Raw genomic sequence first — 15,385 nt, forward strand, 5'->3', positions numbered from 1 at the left:
ATGTTTGAGGATAGGGACAAAATAAATTAATTTTTTCAACAAAAAAATAATTGTAATTTGAAGTTGAAAGAGAGTTTTGGAAAATGTTTTTCATAAGTTTTGAAGGGAAGTCATTTTCCTTAAATTTGAGGAAAATGAGTTGATTTGGAAAATATTTTTCAAAACATTTAACCCGACCAAACATGAGAAAATTGAAAAACATTTTTCGAAAAATGTTTTCCTTCATGCCAAACACACCCTAAGAGTGACCCAAATAATAATATATTTAGGTATTTGGGCCGACGGCAATTTGCAGGACCTATACAACCGCCGCTTACCTCCCCGCCGGTGGTTATTTTCCGGCGAAGCACCCAGCAACTCGATCAGCAAGGTCCTAAATTTGTTTCTGAAAAAAATAGTGTAAGGTACGCTTATGTAGCTGTTTTTGGTGTTTCATCTTGCATCTATTGTGATTCATTCACTATTAATGGCCTTAAAGCTTACTGAAAGAGGAATCCATGAAGCTGAAAATCCAATTGAAGTGTCTTTTAGAGAAGCTTTTGAACTTCTTAAACCCCAACTAAACCCACCTTTTACCTTAAAAGTGCTAACACAAGAGGAATACTCAAACCTGAATAAAGCTATAATTTTTGGCATTTTATCCCAACCCAATTTGGCTGAAGTTCATATTAAGCACCTACATGCAATTATTATTGATGGGTATGATTTCTTTACTTGTATGCTTGTCAAGATTGTTGATGAATTGTATGCAAAATTGCTCGACTCGGTGAAAATTCAGCTTATATGGGTTACTAAAGAGATGTTGAATGTATTGGCTATAGGATTTGATAAATTGTTGGTGGCTCTTTTAAGGCAAATTGTAGGTGGGGATTTTAGTGAGGGAAATTTGTGGTTGTGTTTGGAGATGGTTGCACTGTTTTTAGCCAATTGGGATTGTTTATTAGAGGAAGAACCATTGATTTTGAACAAGGGGTTGTATGTGTTCCTTCGATTATTGGCGGATCATTATAGAGTACCAAGTAATCCAATGGTTGATGGATTGAAGAGAATGGAGGTTGTATACTGTGTTCGACTTTTGAGGGAACAATTTCTTTTGTGTTTGAAGATAGGGAGGGACTTAATTAGGCTTTTGCAAGACTTGGTTCATATACCTGAGTTTAAAGCCATATGGAAAGACTTGTTATTGAATCCTAGACAGTTTGGGGTGGATGGATTTAGAGATATTTCACAAATTTACCACACAAAAACTCCAAGTTCGTACTTTTTGCTTCGAGTAACTCCTGAAATGGAAACAAAATTGAGGTTTTTGCTTACAAATGTCAAGTTGGGTAGTCAAAAGAGGTACCAGGTTTGGTTCGCTAAGAAGTTCCTCGGAGTACCTGGGAGTGAAGTCATTTTAATCGACATTGTTAGGTTTATATGCTGTTCAGTTCATCCATCCAGTGAAATAATGCAACCAGATATCTTACCCAGATGGGCTGTGGTTGGTTGGTTATTGACGTCATGCAGGAAGAGTTATGTCGAAGCAAACTTGAAGCTTGCATTGTTTTATGATTGGCTTTTCTATGATGAAATCACTGATAATGTAATGAACATTGAGCCTGCAATTCTTTTGATGTTGAACTCTATACCCAATTATATTGAAGTTACCCGTACTCTTCTTGAGTTCCTACTAATTGTGGTTGACAACTATGATATTGAGAGGAAGGAGGTAGTCTCCAAAGGGGTGTCAACAGCTCTTTCTACACTAGTTAAAAGAGGAATTGTCAGTTCACTTGATGTTTTGACTCATTGTGACATGATATCACCAGTCCATAGGGAAATGTTTGGAAAGTTGGTATTGGTCATGCAAGGTATCCATTCCAAAAAATTAGGATCAGCCAGTATCATCCATGATATGTCACCACCACCTAGCCATTTGCTCCCATCAAGCTTGGGATCCCAACATCCTAACAGGGTGAACTGTAATTAATTGTGTCATCACAGGCATATCCAAGGAAGATCTGTTGATGCATCACTTTCGCTTCCCAAAGAATTATTTGTGATCTTTTTCTCCAACTGGCAGTTAAATTCCACTCAACTGGAAGCAAATTTCAAGAAGTTTGAAATCTAGGTGATAGGAGAAACATCTCTTTCACCTCCTGAAGAAATGCGTGTGAGTTTTTGCCCCAATAGCTAAAGTTGGACTCAAGTGATGAAAGTTTCTAGGAGAAGTTCAAAATCAAGGTGATAGGAAGTTTCTCTGGGTAATTCTTGATACCTGAAGATAAATATCCCCATCATGTTGCTATAAGTTTCTTTAGGTCTTAAGTAATGCACATTCCTCTCATTCTTATGTTTATATCCGGTATTCTCTATTTCCAGAGTAGCTCTCTTTTTGTCAATAGTTCTGCATTCTGTAATTGTCAAATCACTTACACAGGGATAAACATCTTGAACAACTCATCTTTCATGTACAATTTTAAGTTTTGATGAGATTTGGTTATCTTATCTGTGTGAGAGGTGATCATAATTTTGTGTTGTAGAGGACTCAGGGACAAGATAGGGTTCTCCCAACCTCACCGTTACTATACAACCCTTATATATGGCCAGATAGAAGAGAAATAGAAGTTAAGAACAGACATGTCTAAATTTGGTCATGGAAAAGCCTACTAGAACTGCCCTTATAGAATTTTAAGTGGCTTGATAAAATGAAACTAACAAGCGTATAATTTTGACTAGTTTCTTAACTAACAGGCAAAATGGTGACTATTTATTTGAGAAAAGGGGTTGAACACTTTATTGGTAAAGTTGTCCAAGGCTAGGGAAAACAAATGTATGTCAATCACAACTTCAATTTTCCCAGTATTACATTTAGTATAGTCTTATAGATGTTGCGATATCCCCCTCTCTCGCTTCCCCCTTTCATAATTCTGTAGAGCTATGGAATCAAAATAGATAGAATTTTGAGTAGTTAATAGTATAGATAATCTTGCTAATATTGTTGACAACTAACTTGTCAATTTCCTGCTAGATAAAATAGAAGGATTTGTGTAATATTCCTGAATTTGATTTACAGTTGGTCAATGTATTTGTTGTCATTGTAAGATCTTTGTCCATATTTGTGATGAGAAAGAACAGGTAAAGAATAAATGATGAATAGTTTTTGTCTCATTCCCACACAGTGCACAAGTTACATCTTCTACACAGCCCTAACCTGCTAATCTGTCTTTGGTAAGTAACATGCCATGAAGGGCCAGGTATAGAGTAGGAGATCCATTTTGGGCTGGAAGCATTGTTGCATACTAGCTTCCTCCTCTCAACCTTTTGGCAATCACCTCTAATCCTCAGGTATAATTGTTTTATTGAGAACTTCTCCATTTGCAATACTGGTAACTTCATGCCAGCCAATTGCCTCAGCTTCCAGAATCCAATGGAATCTTCGTAAAGGCTATCATTATGAGTGTTACAATGCATTCGATTGGCAGGTCCAATGGATTCATAGCCTCGACCACAACCCATATTCATGCAAGGACTGGTGAAATACCCATGGCGTATTAAGGATTTTATGTACCATCCATGAGGCTTGAGCAACTTTAGTGCCCCAAATAGTTCCTTGCTTCCCATAGCATAGGTGCACCCATTGAATTCCACATCCTTTCTTTCTTTCTTTTTGCTCACGTTCCAAAGAAGCTTACAAACTGCACCTTTGTTTCAGGCTTGTATGCCCGATATGTTGAGTCCTGCAGATTTTCCCATGAAATCAAGGTCTTCTTTGAAGTGTACATCTTCTGTCCATAGAAATCTCCTACATAGGCTCTCAATGCAAGCTTTCTTTGGCAGCACAAAAATGGGAGACCAAAAGACTTGGACAGAAAATTACTTATTGCATTTTCAGGTTCTGAAATTTACTGAGGAGTCTCTAGTGTTGAAATTTTCATTGTTTTGACAAATATAATGTTATACAAAATGATACTTATAACCATAACTTTTAAATTATTTCTCAAACAAAGTTCAGTCTCAAATGATTTTGTGAAGCACAACTTGGGCGATCCATAATATAGTCATTTTTCTCGATAATATATTTACCATCACCACCAACAATCTTTGTCATCACAATCATTACTGGCAACCAACACTACCCCAACTACTATAGTCAATTCAAAGGAAACTCTTTCGGCAATTTTATTATTATACCTATTGTCACCACCATCATCACTATTGTCAGTTCCACTACTACTGTGAGTCACTACAACCATTGCAACCAATTTCTACTGCCAATAATCTCCATCGTAATAACTAAAATCGACACTAACTACCACTAATACATTATTAACCATCACCATCAATACCACCAATTACTAATATCAAGCAACCTCACCGTCACAATCATTATCAATCGACACTATTACATCAGTCACTACAACATCAACTATATATACTATCCCAATTCCCAACCATCATTACTAGTCACTAACACCAATCATTACCATGTCCACCACTACAAATCATCTCCATCATCATTAGCGAACATATATTTTATTTTATTTATCAAGCAACTAGTTTATTTTATAAAATTTATATTTTTCTAATATTTAATTACTTTTTAATTTGAATGATATATTTATTATGTTTATATATTAATAAATTATGCACATTCACACATTGAAAAATCAATCATCTTAGTTGTTTGATGTTCAAAATTATAGCTAATATTTTCATTATTCAAAGATCGTTCAAATTCAAATATCATAATCCTAATGAAAACGAAGGACGAGACCTTAGAGAATATACAAAGACTCCTATTTCTTTTGTAGGTATCCCTTTTTGTTATAAAATAATACACAATCAGAATTCAACAAGGAATTCAAGAAAGATTTTATCACAATTTTGATGTCATATAAATGTATAGGAAACCCTCCTATCAATAGGAATAAAACGTCTCCACGTAAATATTTTGATATCTAAATTAGATTAATCCCAAAGTAATTAGGTCGGTTCCTAGTTAACTTGGTCTCCAAACAATTAATTACTTCTTCTCCAAGTATTTTAGAATTATAATTAGTAATACTAAACTGTTTAGCTTTTGGTAATCTTAATTCATAGTAATTACTTTCTTCTAGTCAATTTGGGTTTTGTAGCATTATAAATATGGGCATCCAACTAATTCGTTTATCACTAAAACTCAATTCGTAACAAAAACTTCGCTGGTAACTTTTGATTTTCCGAGTTCCGATTGAATATGACAGATTCCGATCGTGTGTTATTCCGGGCTGCATGAACCTTCCGGTGAGGCTGAGTCTCCGTATGGGAAAATTGATCCCAAAAAGTTTGGAGATCGTGTTTACCGGAGTTCGCTGCCGGAGAAAATTCAGAAGAAGAAGCGGGAACGATTTGTTGTCTCTGAGACCACTATGCAGAACAAGAAGAGACGGAGGATTCCGGGAGAAGAAAGTTCTGTTCTTAATTGGAGGGAAGAGGAAGGAGGAGTTTACCAGCCGAAAACTAAGGAAGCTGGGGATGCTTACGAGTGCATGCTCAGTTTGATTCAGCATCAATTATGTGGACAGCCTCTCAACATTATGAGTGCGGCGGCTGATGAGATTTTGGCTGTTCTAAACGATGGTAATTCTGATAAGAAAAAAGATGGAGATTGGGAAGGTGTTGAATGTATCCGTATCGAATCAGGTATTTGATAAGTTTGTGTCAATTGGAAGATTTATTACTGATTAATGTGATGATGAAGAAGAGGATGAGTATGTGCAGCTGGAAGGTAATGTTGCTGGCATTATGCAGATGGGCAGGCAGCGGCATTGATGATGAGATATTGCACGAAGCTGATGAGGGGATGGCTTTGAATGTTCGGTATATAGATGCTTATTGGCTTCAAAGAAAGATTTCTCAAGCTTATGAGCAGCAGAAGATTGATCCGCAACAGAGTCAAAAGCTTGCTGAAGAGGTTCTTAAAATTCTTGCTGAAAGTGGTGATGATCGTGAAGTGGAAACAAAGTTGCTGGTGCATCTGCAATATGACAAGTTTAATCTCATCAAGTATCTTCTGAGAAACCGGCTAAAGGTAGTGTGGTGTACTCGTCTCGCAAGGGCTGAAGACCAAAAAAAGAGGAAGAAAATCGAACAAGAGATGTTGGGGTTGGGGCCAGATCATACTGCAATATTACAACAGTTGCATGCTACTACTAAGGAAACTGTGAAAGAGAGACAGAAGAATTTGGAGAAAAGCTTTAGGGAAGAAGCTAGGCGACTTAAGGATGCATCTGGTGCAGATGGTGAAGATCTTGATAATGGTTGGTTGATGGGCCACCGTTCATTGCTCGATCTTGACAGCCTTGCCTTCCATCAGGGTGGTTTGTTGATGACAAATAAAAACTGTGAGCTCCCGGCAGGATCGTATAGGAATCATATGAAGGGTTATGAGGAAGTTCATGTGCCAGCATTGAAGCCAAAGCCATTAGCTCCTGTGGAAAAGCTTGTGAACATCTCTTCCCTTCCACAGTGGGCACAACCAGCTTTCACTGGGATGATCCAATTGAACAGGGTGCAGAGTAAAGTATATGAAACTGCCCTATTTACTCCTGAGAACATCTTGCTGTGTGCTCCCACAGGAGCTGGCAAGACTAATGTAGCTATGCTCACTATACTTCATCAAATTGGATTGAACCGTAAGGAAGATGGATCTTTCAATCATAACAATTATAAGATTGTCTATGTGGCGCCAATGAAAGAAAGCCCTTGTTGCTGAAGTAGTTGGGAATCTCTCCAGGCGTTTGGAACACTATGGTGTCACTGTGAAAGAATTGAGTGGAGATCAGTCATTAACTCGTCAACAGATTGAAGAAACTCAAATTATTGTGACAACTCCGGAGAAATGGGATATCATAACTAGAAAATCGGGTGATCGTACATATACACAGCTTGTTAAACTTCTTATAATTGATGAGATACATCTCCTGCATGACAACAGAGGTCCTGTTTTGGAAAGTTTAATTGCTAGAACTATCAGACAAATTGAGACCACGAAAGAGCATATCCGGCTGGTTGGGTGTCAGCGACACTTCCAAATTTTGAGGATGTGGCAGAGTTTTTGAGAGTTGATCTGAACAAAGGCCTCTTCCATTTTGACAATAGTTACAGGCCTGTCCCGTTGGCTCAACAGTATATTGGAATTACTGTTAAGAAGCCGTTGCAGAGATTCCAGCTGATGAATGATGTTTGCTATGAGAAGGTAACCAGTGTGGCAGGACAGCAGCAAGTGCTTATTTTTGTCCACTCAAGGAAGGAAACAACCAGAACAACTCGTGCAATACGAGATACTGCACTTGCTAATGACACACTAGGTAAGTTTTTAAAGGAGAATAGTTTAAATCGAGAAATTCTTCTGTCTCACACAGATCTTGTCAAGAACAATGATCTCAAGGATCTTTTATCATATGGTTTCGCAATTCATCATGCGGGGTTGGTTAGGACCGATCGTCAACTTGTGGAGGACCTCTTTGCTAAGGGCAATGTGCAAGTTCTGGTGTCAACAGCAACCTTAGCTTGGGGTGTCAATTTACCTGCACGTACTGTCATTATAAAAGGCACTCAGATATACAACCCTGAGAAAGGAGCCTGGACTGAACTGAGTCCCCTTGATGTTATGCAGATGCTTGGCCGTGCTGGAAGGCCTCAATATGACATTTATGGAGAAGGAATCATCATAACTGGACACAGTTCACTGAAATATTGTCTTTCTTTAATGAATCAGCAACTTCCTATCGAAAGTCAGTTCATATCTAAGTTGCCTGATCAGTTGAATGCAGAGATTGTCCTTGGGACAGTGCAGAATGTCAAAGAGGCATGCAAGTGGATCCTCTATACTTACCTCTATGTTCGAATGGTACGAAATCCCAGTCTTTATGGTCTTGCTGCTGCTGGTGTCAAAACTGAAGATGCTTTGGAGGAAAGGTGTGCTGACTTGGTTCATTCTGCAGTTGCATTATTGGAAAAAAACAACCTGATTAAGTATGATAGGAAGAGTGGATATTTCCAGGTGACTGACTTGGGTCGCATTGCTAGCTGTTACTACATAACTCATGGGACAATTTCCACATACAATGAGCACTTGAAACCAACAATGGGTGACATTGAGCTTTGTAGACTCTTCTCTCTCAGTGAGGAGTTCAAATGTGTAACAGTAAGGCAGGATGAGAAAATGGAATTGGCGAAGCTTCTGGATCATGTTCCCATTCCTATAAAAGAGAGTCTTGAGGAGCCCAGTGCCAAGATCAATATTCTACTTCAGGCATATATTTCACAGCTGAAGCTTGAAGGGCTGTCTTTGTCATCGGATAATGGTCTATATAACTCAGAGTGCTGCACGTCTGATGCGAGCCCTTTTGAGATAGTTCTGAAAAGAGGATGGGCTCTGTTAGCTGATAAGGCTTTGAAATGGTGCAAGATGATAAGTAAGAGGATTTGGAGTGTGCAGACACCACTTCGTCAATTCCATGTGATAGAATGCGTGCGTCCACTCTCAGTCAATGGACCAGGTCCCTTGACTCAGCAAGAATAATAACGAAGAGTATATAATAATAAGAACACAACACAAGCAGTTTACGTGGAAACTTCCTTGCTCAAGGGAGTAAAACCACGACCTGTCACACAGGATTTTCAACTGCTTTCACTAATCTTCCTTAAGCAAAAGCGAACAACAGTTACAATCAACGTGAGAAAAAGTTATTAATCTCACAACCAAGTAATAACTCTATTACTTGAAGAGCCTAAGCAGATGCCACACTGCCCACTAAGCTATCACCACTAGACAACTTAGGATTCAACTAAGCAACACACAGGTTGCCCACTAAACCACCCACTCTAGATGACTTAGACTTTGACTAAGCAACAAAAGGATGCTGCCCACTAAATCAGTTACCCTTAACCGATTTAGACTTTTCAACCAAAACACAATATCTGAATCCTTTATAGATTTAGGAACAGATTTACAATGTTCATGCAGAAGAAATAATCCTAAGACAACTAAGCTTGCAGCTCTATCAGGTCCATGTTGTTCTTGAGGATGATTCTTCACTTTTGTTAGCCTTTGCAAGAGTTCTTGAGAGTTTTCAAGTTGCAAAAACTAAGGTCATGACTATTGGACATAATCTTTATGAAGGATAGTCACAACCTTCGAAGCCATGTCATTGGTGAGGTTTCTGCCACTTCTGCCACTGTTGGAGACTGTGTACCAACCAATTGTACTTTTTTCAGCGTGGCAGTTGTGTGTATATTTTTGTCGTATTAGGTCCCTTTACAAGGTCCGTGGGTTTGTCAGATCATCAAAACTACAACTAACACCATGGCATTCCAAATGAAATCTTGATGAGATTGGAGAAGAAAGATTTGGCTTGGGAGCGGTATTATGATCTTTCATCTCAAGAGTTAGGGGAGCTTATTCGTTTCCCGAAGCAAGGAAGAACGCTTCACAAATTCATTCATCAGTTCCCAAAGCTCAACTTTGCAGCACATGTTCAACCAATTACTCGCTCTATCCTGAGGGTAGAATTGACTATCACACAAGATTTCCAGTGGGAGGACAGGGTCCATGGTTATGTAGAACCCTTCTGGGTTATTGTAGAAGATAAGGACAGGGAGTGAATTCTTCTTCATGAATATTTCATGCTGAAGAAGCAGTATATTAATGAGGACCATACTTTTGAACTTCACTGTCCCAATTTATGAACCATTGCCTCCTCAATACTTCATCCGTGTTGTGTCTGACAGATGGCTAGGGTCCCAAACTGTTTTACCAGTACCTTTCTGGCACCTGATTTTACCAGAGAAGTATCCTCCTCCCACCGAGTTGCTAGACTTGCAACCTCTACCAGTTACTGCATTGAGGAATCCAGCTTATGAGGCGCTTTATCAAGATTTTAAGCATTTCAATCTAGTTCAAACTCAAGGTTTTTACAGTCTTGTACAACTCAGATGACAACGTCTTGGTTGCAGCTTCAACTGGTAGTGGGAAGACCATTTGTGCTGAACTTCCCATATTAAGAAATCATCAGAAAGGACCTGATAGTATTTTCCGTGCAGTGTATATAGCTCCCCTTGAGGCTCTTGCTAAGGAGCGATACAGTGATTGGAAGAAGAAATTTGGGGACTCTCTTGGAATGAGAGTGGTTGAATTAACTGGGGAAACGACGACTGATTTGAAACTGTTAGAGAAGGGTCAGTTAATCATTAGCACACCTGAGAGATGGGATGCTTTATCCCGCCGTTGGAAACAGCGCAAGCATTTAGACAAGTAAGTATTTTCATTGTTGATGAACTGCACCTGATTGGTGGCCAAGGCGGTGCAGTGCTAGAGGTGGCGATATATCTCAAGCCAAGTTGAGAACAAGTTTCGTATTGTTGCTTTGTCAACTTCCCTGGCTAATGCCAAGGATTTGGGGCAATGGATTGGGGCTACATTTCATGGACTTTTCAACTTTTCTCCTTGTGTCAGGCCTGTGCCACTGGACATACATATTCAGGGTGTTGACATTGCTAACTTTGAGGCTAGGATGCAAGCCATGACAAAACTCACGTACACTGCAACAGTACAACATGCAAGGAAAGGAAAACCAGCAATAGTGTATGTCCCCACAAGGAAGCTTGCACGCCTTGCTGCGGTGGATCTGATGACTTACTCAAGAATGGACAACAAAGGCACACCTGTGTTTTTGCTGAAATTTGAAACAGAGCTGGAGACTTTTGTGGAGAGAATCAACGAGCCTGTGCTAAAAGAAACACTAAAGTATGGTGTGGGCTACTTGCATGAAGGCTTTTCTGGCACAGATCAGGATATAGTGAAGACATTGTTTGAAACTGGATGGATTCAAGTATGTGTGATGAGCAGTAAAATGTGTTGGGGGGTGCGCCTCTCTGCCCAGCTGGTGGTGGTTATGGGAACGCAGTACCATGATGGTAGGGAAAATGTGCACAGTGGCTATCCAGTGAGTGATTTATTGCAGATGATGGGTCATGCCAGTCGACCTCTTGTAGATAGCTCGGGGAAGTGTGTCATCCTCTACCATGCACCATGCAAGGACTACTACAAGAATTTCTTGTATGAAGCATTCCCAGTTGAGAGCCATTTACAGCACTATCTCCATGACAATTTCAACACAGAGATTGTTGTTGGAGTTATTCAGAACGAGCAGGATGCAGTAGATTACCTTACATGGGCATTTATGTACAGAAGGCTCACTCAGAATCCAAACTACTATAATCTGTAGGGTGTTAGTCACAGGCATATTTCGGATCACCTCTCAGAGCTGGTGGAGAATACTATCAGTGACTTGGAGTCATGCAAGTGTGTTACTGTTGTAGATGACATTTTGCTTTCACCCCTGAATCATGGATTGATTGCATCATATTATTACATCAGTTACACGACAATAGAACGTTTTACCTCTTCTTTGACCTCCACAACGAAGTTGAAGGGCTTGCTTGAAATTTTGGCTTCAGCAACGGAGTATGAACAGTTTCCAATAAGACCCGGTGAAGAGGAGTTGATAAGAAGGTTAATTAATCATCAGCGCCTCTCTTTTGGGAATCCCAAATACACAGACCCTCATGTCAAGGCTAATGCTCTGTTACAAGCCCACTTCTCTAGGCAAATGGTAGGTGGAAATCTTGCTTCTGACCAGCAAGAGGTACTTCTTTCTGCTAGTAGGTTGCTTCAAGCAATGGTTGATGTAATATCCAGTAATGGATGGCTGAATCTAGCACTTCTAGCAATGGAAGCGAGCCAGATGATCACTGAAGGAATGTGGGGGCACGATTCTGAGCTTCTTCAACTTCCACACTTCACTAAGGAGTTGGCTAAGAAGTGCCAAGAGAATCCAGGAAAGAGTGTAGAGAGTGTGTTTGATTTAGTGGAGATGAAAGATGATGAGAGGCATGAGCTCTTGCAAATATCAGAGTCAGCTTGTGGATATTGATTGTTTCTGCAAGCGATATCCATACATTGATTTGACATATGATATGCTGGACGGTGGTATTGCGAGAGCAGGAGACAATGTGACTTTACAGGTAACTCTTGAGCGTAGATTTGAAAATGGACCTGTGCTTGCGCCTAGATACCCTAAAGACAAGGAAGAAGGATGGTGGCTTGTTGTTGGTGATATTAAAAGCAACCAACTTGTAGCTATTAAGAGGGTTAATCTTCAGAGGGAGTCAAGGATCAAGCTTGATTTCACCGCCCCTGCTGAAGCTGGAACGAGGAAGTACAAACTCTATTTCATGTGTGATTCTTATCTAGGCTGTGATGAGGAACACACTTTTGCAGTTGACGTAAACGACGTAATGCCTGAAGACGGCAGTTGAAGAGAGTGATGTAGCTTTTACTTTTTGGTAATTACTACTTATAGACAATCTACTGAGACTAAGTGCTGTAATTGTTTCACTAACTAATTTCTTCAATATTATTCAGTTTATTTTTAGCTTTAAGAATGTGATCTGAAATGCTGATTGGTTACTTGCCTCATATCCTATATTTTTCTGCCTTTTCTTCTACCCATTTGAAGGCATTATATTTGTTTTAATGAATAGAAGCTAGTCATTTAATATGCTTACACGAGGATTCACCTGTTCACGTTATGCCATAGATATTACCTTTGTTTTTCTTCTTCCCCTTTTACATATTTCTGTAGGGATAGAGAATCAACATAGATAGGCTTCGAACAGTTAACAGAATAGATGATCTTTCAAATAGTTGACCGCTAAGTCATCAATATCTGCTATATATAAAATAGGAGAATTTGTATAATATTCCCTGAATTTAATTATTGAAAAAAATATTTGATTAACAGCTTGTGCTGCATATATCAGTAGAACCATTTTCTACCACATATTGAGGTAAACTTATTATGATCAAGACATGCACTTGATATTTTACAACACCTTAATGCCAAGAATTTTTCACAAATCAAATCAGCCACTATGTACACCAACCTTTTCATGCATATTTCAACTGTTCATTAGTTTATCAAGCACCTGTTTCTGCTATAACATTTTGTACTATGCAGGCAACCTAATTCCAATTCCTGCATCACTTGGTTCACCAGTTAGGAGGAGATGAAGTTGGCAATACATGAGGCAAATGGCAATATCTTGGTTTTTGGACGTTGGGTATTTTCCTTTTGAGTTTTGACTACTTGGGAGCCAGAAAGGTGAGAGTAGATGTGTTTTCATTGCTGAGGTGATGAGATCCACCACAAGGTTCCATGTAGCATTCTGTCAGGAAATTCCATGAATGGCCTAACTGAGAGATGGTTTTTTGTCTGTTGGCTGAATACCACAGAGGAATGTTGCACCTGGTAGCCACCATCCATTTTTCAAGGTTCGCAAGCCTGAGGTCTGTTTCTGTTAGTCCTGTCTTATCTTTTCATGCTTCACACCTGAACCTGCACAAATAAGATCATATTCACATTTCTTCTCTACTTTTGTGAAAGTTCACATAGTAAGTAAAAGACAGTATATACTGCCAATCTAGTTTTTAGTTGAAAAAAAAAACTACCTTCTGGAGATATAATTCTAGCAGATCTATTTCCTCCTATAGTTTCTACTTCCCTTCCTCAACTAATAGGAGCTTCTAACCTGCTAGCGTACATAACAAAGCTACAATATTTCCTTTTTGATAAGTTTCAAAAGGCAAAAGGAAAAGCACTAGAATAAAATCTTGACAATATTTAGCTACTTGGTCACGTAGAATGAATATAGTAACATAAAAATGTACAAAAGATACCTCTTGCAGAACATTATCCAGTTGCCTCAGCAGTCAATCTGTTCTCCCGTGATTGTATTCAGTTGAGACCCTTAAATCACTTAAGACTCCTTTTAAGAGCATAAAACATAGAGAAGCAAAATCAAAACTGTCAGAATAACTAAAAAGAACGAGAACAAAGCTGATCCATTAATAATGAGACTTACTAGATGCACCATTTGAAATAAATTAGAGCTTTATTTGCGCTTTGTACTTAAAGTCTCAATGGACCTTAGAGCTTTTTTGCGCTTTTCTCTTTTGATAACACTGTGTCAGGTTAAGTAGAAAATTGATGGCTCTCTTGATCAATGTAAGGCTCGTTTGGTAGCCAAGGTTTTACATAGTTTTATGATGTGGACTATGGTGAGACATTCAATCAACTGATTCGTCCTTCTATTGTTAAACTGGTGTTTTCCTTTATTACCTTAATCTTGTGGATGGCATATTCATTGGTCTGACATTAACAATGCCTTTCTTAATGGTTTATTGACTGAGACTGTGTATATGGAGCAACCGAGCAACCGCAAGGCTTTCAGGACACTCACTATCCCCAATTATGTCTGTAATCTGTTTCGTAAGGTTCTGTGTGGTCTTAATCAAGCACCTGGTGCTTGGTTTGCCTGCTTTGGCCACTTTCTCATCTCTCATGAATTTCATAATAGCCGAGTTGATGACTCTTTATTCGTTTATGAATATAGTAATCAATAGATATATCTTCTTCTGATACTATCCTTACAGATTCTGATTTTCTTTGTTATCATGGTTTTCTAACCTGCTATATATATGCTCTGAGTTTTCTATTAATGATCTCGGAAATGTTCACTTTTTCCTTAGAATTCGTGTTCTCACACTTCTGCATGTCTTCATATTTCTCAAGCTAAGTATATTCGGGATATTCTTGATTGGGCCGGCTTAATTGGTTGCAGGCCAGTTGCCACACTGGTGTCTTCTTCTATTTTCGTATTTGGACTTTTTAGTTGACAGCTCCATTAGTAATGCATCCAGATATTCCTTATGTTGTTAACACTGCTAACCAGAATTTGCAGTCCCCTATCATTTTGCAGCTGCCAAAACGCCTTTTACGGTATGTTGCTGGTACATTGCATTACGGTCTTTTGCTACGCCCTTCAAATGCTCTCTTATTAACTACTATTTTGATGTTGATTGGGCTGGTTGTCGCTCTACCTCTAGCTCTCTGTTATTGTTTGGTAATAATTTCATTTCTCAGTCTTGTAAGAAGCAGCACATTGTCTCTTGTTCTAGCAGAAAGGCCGTGAGTGCAGTGGGAATAGGCTTCCCAAAAAACCAGGTTGGGCCGGGGTCAGGCATAGAGTGAATCTTGTATTGGTTTTGCCAACTTATTAGGTTGCGGTTGGGGGAAAACGCCATGGGGACTCAGGTCAGAGTCCAGCATAACTAAGAGATCCATTCCATTTAGGGCAAAAACCAAATGGGCGGGCACAGGCTAGGGGCTACGGGTGGTCTGTTGTCTGAGCAGATTGGTCATTAGACCACGACTACCATCAACTTGATGCACTTTGTCGGATTAATGAGTGAAGGACCTAATTATTAGTGACTTCAAAATTCTTTCTTTTTTTC

General features: G+C 39.1%; 1 protein-coding gene and 1 pseudogene across 2 annotated transcripts; both read left to right on the forward strand.

Annotated features, from left to right (window-relative positions):
* The first annotated feature begins 254 nt into the window (after positions 1–254).
* On the forward strand, positions 255–4,457 carry LOC102588567 (integrator complex subunit 3). Of its 2 annotated transcripts, none has more exons than XR_001473456.1 (4): positions 255–404; positions 3,219–3,330; positions 3,468–3,613; positions 3,698–4,457. XR_001473456.1 is itself a non-coding variant. In XM_006347375.2 (4 exons), exon 1 carries the CDS (start codon positions 467–469, stop codon positions 1,970–1,972), a length of 1,506 nt encoding a protein of 501 aa, XP_006347437.1. In that variant the 5' UTR covers positions 255–466; the 3' UTR covers positions 1,973–2,246; positions 3,219–3,330; positions 3,468–3,613; positions 3,698–4,051. The 2 variants fall into 2 exon arrangements, 1 of the variants encoding a protein (XP_006347437.1); XM_006347375.2 differs by having other exon boundaries at positions 255–2,246; positions 3,698–4,051.
* A 215-nt stretch (positions 4,458–4,672) lies between these two features.
* LOC102578314 (U5 small nuclear ribonucleoprotein 200 kDa helicase pseudogene) lies at positions 4,673–12,368 on the forward strand (annotated as a pseudogene).
* Positions 12,369–15,385: the final 3,017 nt, after the last annotated feature.

Source organism: Solanum tuberosum, unplaced genomic scaffold (assembly GCF_000226075.1).
Source record: "Solanum tuberosum cultivar DM 1-3 516 R44 unplaced genomic scaffold, SolTub_3.0 scf00087, whole genome shotgun sequence".
NCBI lineage: Eukaryota > Viridiplantae > Streptophyta > Magnoliopsida > Solanales > Solanaceae > Solanum > Solanum tuberosum.